The sequence below is a fragment of the Petaurus breviceps genome, unplaced genomic scaffold, assembly GCF_028583685.1.
Source record: "Petaurus breviceps papuanus isolate PSGF00001 unplaced genomic scaffold, PetGlider_PUasm1.0 90692, whole genome shotgun sequence".
In the NCBI taxonomy this organism is placed as follows: Eukaryota; Metazoa; Chordata; class Mammalia; order Diprotodontia; family Petauridae; genus Petaurus; species Petaurus breviceps.
In genome coordinates this window covers 6,761,899-6,773,267 of record NW_027187313.1, presented here as the reverse complement: position 1 = coordinate 6,773,267, position 11,369 = coordinate 6,761,899, and the positions used below count along the sequence as shown (strand labels likewise).

General features: G+C 39.8%; 1 protein-coding gene across 12 annotated transcripts in view; it reads left to right on the top strand.

Moving 5' to 3' along the window:
- The window catches only part of RABGAP1L (RAB GTPase activating protein 1 like), a 694,415-nt gene that overhangs the window by 643,675 nt on the left and 39,371 nt on the right, over positions 1-11,369 (top strand). For 10 of the 12 annotated variants that reach the window (XM_069065530.1, XM_069065529.1, XM_069065528.1 and 7 more), the window contains one exon: positions 7,005-7,097. In XM_069065530.1, coding sequence (XP_068921631.1) covers positions 7,005-7,097 — 93 coding nt within the window. Of the gene's footprint in view, positions 1-7,004; positions 7,098-7,307; positions 10,988-11,369 lie in introns of those variants that run through there. The other 2 variants (XM_069065531.1, XM_069065540.1) reach the window with 1 other exon arrangement.

Here is an 11,369-nt window from a genome sequence, read left to right as displayed (position 1 = left end):
CACACACACACACACACACACACACACACACACACACACACACACACGCACACACACACACACACACACACGAAGGCAGGAAAATAAGATATAGATAGATTTGATACATAAGCTATATATTATTTTTCCCTACTTCAATTTTTTAGCAATCTTTTAAGTAGTGTTCTGCCACTGTTAATGATTGAGATTTTAATAGGTTTTCTAGACTAATTGTTGTATCGTATAGCAAGTTAAATTACAAACCAATTGTTTCAGAAATGCTTTAAGATTAAAAAAAAAAGGGGTACATAAAGCCCGATGAAAGCATGTAAGCAATGATTATCTGTAGTGAAGCTGTGCTATACTGACCCACCCTAAGGAAGCCAGTAGAGAGGGAATCATTCTGTAAAACGAAGTCTCATCATCCTGGTGGAAAGGGCAGACAGCTGTGCAAAGGGAAGCCTGCAGAGCAGCAGTGCCTGAGAGTGTGAGATAAGAATGTGTCCTCTAACAGAACACGGCATTCCCGTGGCAAGTCAACAACCACAGACAAGCCAGCCTCTTCTAGGCACTTATTCTGTGCTGGGCACTGTACTAAGTTCTAGCAGTGTAGAGGAAGGTAAAAACTCCCTGCTCTCCAGGAGCTCACAGACTAAAGGGGAGACAGTGTGCAAAAAATGATGTATAAAAAAGCTGTAGAGAGGATAAATTGGAGAAATCAGTGGGGGGGAGGCAGGGGGACCCATTAAGGGGGCCTGGGAAAAGCTTCTTGCATGTGGTGAAATTGTAGAGGAGACTTGAAGAAAGCTAGGAAGTAGAGATGATGAGGGAGAGTATTCCAGGCACTGGGGGAGAGGCAGGAATGTGCACAGTCAGAGGAGATGCAGTGTTGTGTGCAAGGATCAATAAGGAGATCAGTGTTACTGGATTGAAGAACGAATGGAAAAAGCAGTAAATTAAAATAAAAAAAACTACTGGTAAGGTAGGAATAAGCTGGGTTATAAAGGGCTTTGAATGCCAAACAGGATTTTCTTTTTGATCCTGGAGGTGATGGGAAGTGACTGGCATTTAGTGAGTTGGGGGCAGGTGGGGTGATGTGGTCAGACTTTCTCTAGAAGAAGATCCCTTTGAAAGCAGACTGGAGACTGGACTGGAGTGGGGAGAGATAGGAGGTGAGGAGATCAACCAGAATACTATTGAAATGGTCCAGGTGTGAGGTGATAAGGTGCACCAGAGTGGAGCAGCAGTGTCAGAGAAGAGAAGGAGATATATGCAAGAAATGTTGCAAAGGTAAAATTGACAGGCTTGGGCAACATTTTGGGTCTGAGGAGAGAGAAAGAGTGAAAAGTCAAGGATGATGCTTAGGTTGTGATCCTGGGTAACTGGGAGAATATTAGTGTCCTTGACAAAAATAGCAATATTAGGAGAAAGGGAGGATTTAGCACAGTTCTTGGCACATAGGGATTAGTAAATACTAGAGTTGGTATGAGAGTGAGTGATAAGCACCTTTACATGTTCATGGACTTTCAAAATAAGACATTTGGAATCTAGCTCCACCCTAACCTTCCAGACTTATTTCCTAGTAGTGGCCATTATCTACATTCCAGATCAGTTGGCTTATTGTTATTTCCTGTATGTTCCATTCTGTGTCCCTCTTTCTTGCCTCTGACTGGACTGCTCTCCTTCCTTACTTCTACTACTGAAAGTCAAGGCTCATCTTCCTTGCTGTCCCTATAAGATTCACAGAAGTGTGAGGGGGAGTATTAGCGCTGAGCCTCACACTTTCGTATTTACTTTATCTATTGTATGTGTTAGTTTTCCCTTAGAAGAATATCAGCTTTTTGCAGAGAAGTGTTTGTCTTGTATCCACAGCACTTGGCATCTAATAGGTGCTTAACAAATTTTTGATAAATTGAACAGAACTGAATTGTTAAACCCTCTTGTCCAGTTCTTCACCTGCCACCTTAAGCAGTATGATGTTTAGCAACTACATTTTGTTCAAGAGAGAAGAGTAAGGGATTATTTCTAACTTACTTATAGGGAAAGTCGTATGTATAAATTTCCTACAGATTCCGTAGTAGAGGCAAGATATATTCAAACTTTGGCTTATCAATCAGTAAGCCTACTATGTTCCAAACTCTTTAAAAGTCTGTGTTCCCTGTTATAAACAAATTTCACTCTGATGTCTTTCCAAGTTGTCACCTGGAAAACCTCAGTGGACTGGTTGGACTGGTTTAACTTGCCAAGATGGAAAAATGCAATATTTGTACTATTAGTAAATACTTATTGATGTACCACCAGCAGGACACAGGGAACTGTACAATAGGTCATGGAAATAAACTGTCCAGAGCATTCCCAACCTGGTGTGTTCCTCCCTCATCCTGTTCCTATTGCTGTGGTATCTCCTAATTTATTTCAGTTTCTTGTTATTTTTATGCAATATGCTAAATGCTTATTATTGTGAGAAATAGTACTGTTCTTGTGGTTGGGCAAGACCTGGGTTTGAATTCTGCCTAGAACACTTACTGTGTGACCTTGGGAAAATAAGTTACCTTACTTCTCCTAGCCTCAGTTTCTCATCTGTAAAATGAGAAGGAGAATACTTACTGTTCCCATCCTACTTCAGAAGGATATTGGGAAAGTCAAATGAGATTAGGTATGCAGAATGTTTTACAAACCCTAAAGCACTTTATTATCATAAGGCATTAGTTTTATGGTGAGTATTACACAGTTTCTAGAGGTTATCTGTAACGAATGCAGTAGGGTGAGCTGTCTGCTCCCCTTGATGTTGGTAATAGTAACATAGGTAATAGTGGGTGCTGGTATAGGACTCTCAAATGATTGATGTCTGTGGACTGCTATTCCTTCAAGTAAATTGGTGGTTGGATTAATGAATTCCTTAAGTTTAGAATTACATTAAGGTAATTTTTACTAAAGAGAGGAATGTCTATGTTCCACATAGAGATAATAGGTTGTTTTATGATATGCCCAATAGTTCTAGGTAGAGACATGCTGTTCTTTTCATTAGATGTGCATACTTAAAGAGTTTTCTTACTGTTTCTTCACAATTGGATATGATTTTCTCTCCCACCTCCACCTAAATCCTTTAACCTTTTGCTGATAGGAAAATTTCCACCCCTCAGTGTTCTACTGCCTAAAATAACCAGTTTTACTCTGAAATGAAGTTTTTTTAAATGGCAACAATCTTTGTGTTTTCTTGTATTACTTCATAAATAACAGTAGTCCTAAACCATTACCCCTTTCCTTCCTTCCCCTGTCTTTTTTCTCCCTTTCATTTTGTGCCAGTCACAGGTGGATACTCAACATCACACCATAGGCACAAGATAAATAAGCTTGGAATGTATCCTAGCAACATATTGTTCTGGGAACCTGCTATGTTTCCCCGAGCAAGATCAAGCCAAACAGCCTAGATGCCTGGCCAGATGGGAAAGGATTAGTTTTTGAGGGTGTTTAGTGGATTTCGTTAAATTTTCATTTTGAAATTCAGCTCTTAGCATAAACAGCAAAATTAGTCAACTTTTTATATGAACTTAAACCTCAGGAATTGAGATGATAGTTGACCTTTTGGTTTTAGAAAAAGTCTTTATATGAACTAAACTTCCTGTGGTAGATGATAGAGTTAGATAGAGCTTACTGGTCTATTTGGGAGGCTTGTCTAAAAGACCTTACCCTCACGTAGCATCTTCAGGCACCCTTAGCCCCAGTAATATTCAGGAGACTGTATTTCAGTCCAGTTGTTTCTCCATTCATTTGAACATCTCATTTTATTGGCCTTGGTATGTTTTGATATATGTACAAGAAGGATCCCTACAGGGAACTGAAACTGCTGGTTCTAAAAATAGTTGCAGAGAATAGTGTTTTTTTTTTTTTAAGAGCTTATCTAGATGCTATATCTAGTTCCCTTCTTTTTTGCCTGCTAGGCTCTACAATTAGCAGGTGGTGGTTTCTTCTCTGTTTTCACTGCAGCTGGTCACAGCTGGGCTGTTAATAGCCTCATGAAATAGACAATCAAGGGTTAGTGTCTCATGACCAATTAGAAATCTTCAGCAATGGCTATGAAATACAGCGACCCCTTTGAAAACACAATTGCCAGCCATTTGTACCCTCAGTGACTTTCTCCTCTAACTTATATTGACAGAAATGTGGTTGGTTAATGAATGATTTGTTGGCAAAATATAGTAAAAACAAGAAAACTTGAGACAAGACAGCATTGTGAAGCACTGGCAAGAAAGTGCAGCTCAGAAGTACAAGGTGAAGAAAGTGTGGTTGAAGAAATAGTTCAGGTAACCCCCAAGTTTGGAGGTAGATGTTACAGTTGTTCTATATACCAAAGAACAGTGGTTATCGGGAAGCATTTTGGTCCTTCTCACTTCTTTTCACTTTCCTACTGTGATTTAAGGTAGAATTAATCAGTGCCACAGTTCTGTTAACAATGTCACTGCCTTGTTCAAGAATATCCAGTGACCATTGCTATGGCATAAAATCAAAATTCCTTTACTTTGCATTTATATGACTCCAGAAAGTCTCTAAGCTACCTCTCTGGCCTTATTTCCTCCTATTCCACTTCTTGCTTTCTTTGTTCTATTCATACTAGAGGTGTTCCCCAATTTCCTGCATTCTGTGCTGGAATTCCTGTGAGCTTTCCCCCAAGCTTGGGATGTGTTCTCTACCCATCTCTGACTGTCAAAATCCTTTTCATTCTTCAAGGCTCAGCTTAGGCTGCATCTCCTCCACGAAATTTTTTCCTGATCGTTTCCCCAGCTGAAAGTCACCCCTCATCTGTTTTTCTTAAGCACTTTTTCTTTCCTTCCCCCTATTCCATAAACCCATTATACTCTCTCTCTCTCTCTCCCCCCCCTCTCCCTCTCCCCTTTTTTCCCCCTTCCTTTCCTCCTTTAACCCTCTTCCCCCCATATCCACTCTATTAAATTGCTAGTTTTAAGGACTGGAGTCATTTCATTTCCTATCTTTCTATCCTCAGCCCTCACACAGTTCCACAGCTCCTTGCATTGAGCAGTAATTGAACAGAATGGAATGGAATTGTTGTAGGCTGTCATATTTAATTGAATAAGCTCACAAGATTTCCTCACTGTGGTCAGAAGCAGGCATTACAGGTCTCCCAAGATTCAAAAAATGATATCCGTTGGTGGAAAGGTCAGAAGTTGAGAAGAGAAAGGAAAATGAGGGACAATGATACCCTCCTTTTCATTTAACAAATTCTATACTCAACCCAAAAACTCATTTAATTGACAGTGCACCTAAACCTTAACAAGCAGTAGACTCACTTTTCTATTCATTCTGGCTTCTTGCCTTCTTCTGACACTAACAAGAATAGTTTGACTAAATACCTTTTTAAAAACAGTAACAAATAATTCCACAACAGACATCCATGTTTATATGTGTTGATCAGCTACTTTTGTCTTTTTAGCATTGGGTGCCAGGAACTGTGCAGGATGCTGAGAAGTTTGTGAACCAATCTTTATCCACAAGAAAGACATCACGAATTCAGCAGAGCGCCCACTCACCAGATAATCCGTCACCCCACCCCCTTCTGTCTCTAACTTGAGAACTTAAAATGGGGGCATGAATAGTTAGCCTGTATTAGAAAAAGATAGCAGGAAGATTTTATAGGGAATAGAATAAAATGCAGTGGAGATTTTTTTTTCCTATTTGGGTTTCATATTAGAACAGATTTTTCTAACATCGATAAGAGTTGAGATAGAAAAGAATATCAGAGGAGGTTGGAGAATGTTTCTTTGAAGAGTTTTTCAGAAGAGAGGAAAACATTAAACGGGGCATAGATTAGCTAAAGTTCACTCTGAACCCAAAGCACCCTGATTGGTACTGCTGTGATTTCTGGCATTTCTTGTTCTTTGGCAAACTTTTGAATCTGCTTTCAGGTATAGGAGACAGAGTGACATGATAAAAAGAGAGCTGACCTCATGCCTGGGAGGGTCTGGGTCTCAGTCTTCCCTCCTGCATGGATCAGCCATATGCCAGGGCAGGTGTTCTAGGGGCCAACCTCCATTGGTAGAAGGAGTTTCCTCATGCAGAAGGACCTTTTCTATACCAGTATAGAGCACTGGGCGTGGAGTCAAGAAGACCTGAGTTTAAATTCAGCCTTTTTAGCTGTATGACCCTAGGCAAGTCATTTAACCTCTTTTTGCCTTCTTTCTCATCTGTAAAATGGAGAATAATAATACCACCTACTTCCCAGGGCTGTTGTGAATATCAAATGAGATAATCTTTGTAAAAGTGCTTAGCACAGAGCAAGGCACATAATAGGTACTTCATAAGCGTTTATTGACTGATAGACTTCAGTCCCTTCATTTTATTCAGTGATTGTGATATGGTGGAAAAAGGCAGGAGTTTAAGGGGCTGGGCCTGGAGAGTGGAAGACCTGAGTTCAAATCCAGCATCAGATCCTTAATAGCTGTGTTATCCTATGCAAGTCACTTAACTCCTATTTGCCTTCATTTCCTCAACTGTAAAATGGGGATGATAACACCACCAACTTCTCAGGGTTGTTGTATCAAATGAGATAATCTTTGTAAAAGTACTTACACAGTGCCTGGCACAATTCTAGTCCTCCTCATTCTTTCTCCTCTATACTCTGTTTGAGGGTAAAGGTTAATAGATTTGGTGGGAAAGCCAAGTGTAATCCTAATATTCAGCTAAAGTAATTCTTCATGTTACATGCTTTGGCCTGAATTTCATTTTTTTCTTTATATTCCTTGCCCAGACCCCTGAGTTACAATTACATTGGTGGATTAAATATATAAATGATTATGAAATCATTATAAGCAGAATGATCATTAACACCATTAAATGTATTGTTATAAAAATATAGCACGTTTTTCGGTACCAGAAGTGTTTCAGATTCTCTACCAAGCATGCTTTTGTGGGAAGTGCCCAGAAGTTCTCTAAGTTCCTTGTCTACCAGGGAGTACATCATCAGATCTTTCCTAGATGTTCTTATAATGTGCCTTCACTCCCCTCTTCAGGTGCCTACTAAGAAATTGAAGAAATATGAGAAAGAATATCAAACCATGCGAGAGAGTCAGCTTCAGCAGGAAGACCCCATGGACAGATACAAGGTACGGGCAGCGGGGGGAAGTTCTCTCTACGGAATGTGCCCAAGGCCCATTGTTGTACCCCTGTGTAAAGTGGTGGTGGGGGGTCCAGGCTCCATGTCTTTCTTCTCTATGGATGTTTTGGAGACGCTTCATTGATAGGGATGGTTTCATTTTACCCCCGTTTCCATGGAAACCCCAGAGTTGCCAAACATAATATTTCTTTTCTTTCAGTTTGTATGTTTGTAGGTAACTCCCGCTGTTGCGTTTATACTGGGATCCCACATGAGATGCTGACAGAGAAAGGGGGAGACAGAGAGAAAAAGTGGCTCCCAACTACTTACAGAATAAGGAAGGAGGAGATTACAGATACTGTTTTTAGCTGTGCACGGTTACATTTCCAAAGACTTTTTAGAAGGTGAACTGTGTCAAGACTGACATAAGGATGTTTTTAAGGCCCCTCTGTCTGTAGCAAATGTTAATGATCAGCATTCGCCCTTCTGAGAGAAGAATAAAACCTCCAAGGTGTATGAAGCAGAGTAATGGTGTTTTCTCACGGCATTTATTTCCACAAGCGGTAAATTACAGCTTTACTAGTGACATCTGCCCACACCCTGCAGATTCAGGATCGAGCCAGCATCTGAGCATCTTCACCTTAGTGATTTCCATGGGCCATTTGCAAATGCACAGCTCTTAGGTGCTGACCTCACTGTTGGAGGAGTGCAGCTTTGCAAAGTTCCTTTTTCAATGGAAACATCTTTGGGTTTATCAAACAATTTAACAGCACTTCAGCCTTAAAGCACATTTTTAGGCTGAGCTTCTCCTGTTATACACTGCCTCCAAAGTCGGAGTGCAGCTGTTAAAGCTGAAAACTGCACTCAGTTCCACTTCTGGAACATTCTGTATGCATCCTTCCCAGCACTGAGGGGCCATCCCCGTGTGGGTCAGAGCATCGCCTCCCATAATCTGTTATTTCCAAAGCATCCGTCTAACATGCATGGTTTCTGTTTCACCACAGTGGGGAGCCTTTTCTCTTTCTTACCAGGTTGGCCCCTGTGCAATTAAAGGAAGCAAATGTCCTGGGGTTGCTCCTCTCGGTTTCACTGTAGGTGTCTGCTCTGTGTTACTGGATCTCTAGAGGCCTGAGGCACCAGTCTCTCGTCATACTTCCTCCTCCTTGTTCTTGTTTTACCTATATTGATGTTCTTGTTTTCTCTGCCTCTAGAATGCCTTTGCTAACAAAATAGAGAATTGTTCAAAAGTAACTTTTTTCAGAATCTTTAGGTATCATAATTGTTTTGCTGTTTTAGAGAGATTTCAGAGAAGGTGTTTCTGTAGCCAGTGGAGACACTATGGACTGTACCATCAGCTTTCTGATTAGTGTCAGCTTTAGCACATACATAATGAATAAGACTATAGGATCATAGAGGCCACCATGTCAATACCCTCACATTGTATAGATACAGAATCTATGCCCTAAAGAGATGAAATGGTTTGTCCAAGGTCTAAAAGGGATTATGTAGCAGAGCAGGGATTTGAACTCGGGGTCTTCTGACTCCAGATACAGACCTGAGGTCAAGGGAAAAAACATAGGTCAGAAGTATATTAAATAGGAGTGTGGAAAGGCAACTTGGTGCCAGATGGAGTGCTAAACTTAGGATCAGGAGAAACCTGGATTCATATTCCATCCCTGACACTTACTCCCAGTGTCTAGCCCTCAGTTTCTTCATCTATGAAATGGAAATAATAATGCCTGTACCACGTAGCTCACTGGATTGTTGAGGGCATCAAATAAAGTAAAGTGTGAAAAATACTTTGCAAACCTTAAAGCACTTTATAAATGTCAATTATTATTTTCGTCATTATTTGAAATCATTCTGAAAACTCTGGGAATTTAAATGCTGATTTTAAAAGTTTGGGTTTTTTTAAATATCAGCAAGCTAGGCTGCCAATGAGCATTTGTATTTGAAAGGTAAAAGTACAGTTGGCCCTTTATAGTTTGTTTTGATTTTTTTCCCCAAAGACAAGTATTGTTTTAAAAGTTGAATAAGTCCTTAGTTTCTGGCTAGTTATGAACTCTGGGTCACAGATCTTTTTGTCATTTCTATCTGTGTTTCTCTGGTAGATTTCTCAAAATATTTCATTTAACATTTTTATAGCTTACCAGGCTAAGGAAAATCTCTAAAACATATGTAGGTGTCTGACTTTTCTAACCATTTTACATTTTGAACATAGCAGTGCTAGTGTATAAAATCAAAAGCCCTGATCTTCCAAACCACCATATTGTTTAGAAATATTCAACTGTCATTGTCACAGCTAGATTTTGAAGGCTCATTGGTGAGTGCCAACAAATGTCTCCTAAATATGTCTTATCTAAGATTAAAATCATCTCACTCAGAGCTATATAATACCTAGTTGTGGACCTTGGAACATAAGTTGGCTAAAGAATAACTGGAAAGTTAATTTAAATTAACTGAGGTCAAGGGAAGAAAGGAGGAGGTTTGGAAGAAAATATGAAGCAATTGTGTGGTGGCCTCACCTTCCCCATAAATCACTCCTTTTCTTTTCAGCCCATTTATGACAAAGATAGATGGGGAAGGTGGCTTTGTTGGGCAGAGGCTCAGGCCCTCTTGCCAACCTGAAATTATAGCAAAATTGAAGTATAATATACTTAGTCCCATTCTGACAATGATTCACCTGCATCTTGGTTGAGATGAGGAGGGAAAAAGGAAATGGGAGGTGGGATGCAGAGGGTTAAAGAAGGCAACAAATGCTGATGGCACTGCCCCAGAAATGGGCTTAGATCTCTAGTCATATAGAAGTGAGTAATGATGGGATGAATCCGGCTCAGCTTGTTTTAGGGAGTGTATGTGGAAGCCTCTGTTAGGCCCTGAATACATTTATATGGCTTAGGCCTCAGTTAAATCGGAGTTTACCTTTTGGCCACCATTTGATGTCACCCAAATGTACATTGTGTGGAAGCAGATAAAATAGCAGTGTAAGTCTGAGGGCTCTACAGTAAATTTTTCTAGGAAACATCTGTTCTCTCTGAAAAAACTCCTTCTTTCATGAACCCCACCCATGTCAGCAGAGTCTTCTTTGAGAGGGAGGCCTTACTTTGGACACCATGTAGGAGTTTCAGTGGATGCACATCATGCCCAGGCCTATTGTGTGTGTGTCTTTGTTTGCTTGTTTATATTGACTCCTGTCTATTTCTTGGTTGTATTTGAAATACTGGCTGCCTTTCGCTTTACCTTAACTTACATCTGGTACTCTGCACCCCTCAGTGGTAGCTTATAGTCACTGGGGTTTTCTTGTTCTTTATCAAATTGAAAGTTAACCCAGTGAGGCGGCCAGGTGGCTCAGTGAGTAAGAGCGCCAGCCCCGGCATTGGGAGACCCGGGATCGGTTCCGGCCTCAGATACTTGGCACCCACACAAAATAACTTGAGCAAGTTAACCCCAATTGTTAAAAAAAAAAAAAAGTTAACCCAGAGGTAGAAGGAAAAACCCTGAGGCCAGAAAAAATATAAAACATTAACTCTCTAACTCCTACTAAATGTCATTCATTACCTTGCAAGTTTAGTGTAGTGCTCACTTGTCTAGTCTAGTATTTAGGTAGGAAGGAATTTATTGACTGCAAATGGAATAAAATGTGGACTCAATGTTCATCTGTTAAGAAACATGAATATGCTTCATTTTAACTTTTGTCTAAGTATATCTAATTTTAAGATGACATTGACGTATTAATAACTTGGTACCTGAGTTGTGACTATTAGTTCACTAAGTGAACATTTCAGTTCAGCTTCTAAAAAATGGATTTGTTTTGTTTTTGAGGAATCTCCTAAGTTTTCTAGGGCTCTGTCCTCCATAAAGAACTTGAGAAAAAAGCCAAATTAACTTGCTTCCAGAAGACATTATGGTTTCTTGTTTAATTAAAGAATTGCTTGCACAAATGAGGATTGAGCCTTCAAGAATCTAGCTAATTAATTAAATTGTATGAACCCCCCAAAGCATAAAAAGCTGTAATTTCTTATCTGATCTAGGTAGGAAATCTGTAAAAGGTTGTAAGAATTCCAACGCTCTTGGATTGATGTATGGATAGTTTTAATTTTTAGAAGCCTTATATTCATGGATAATATAAGCAAACTGAAGACCAAAAGGTTGAATTTATGTTTCAGTTTTATTTCTGAGGTTGGTTACACTTTGTTGATATATTCTTTAAAATTATTCACCTAATAGAATGGGTTGACAGAGAAATGGCCATTTCTACTTTAAGCTTCCTGACGAATCTCCC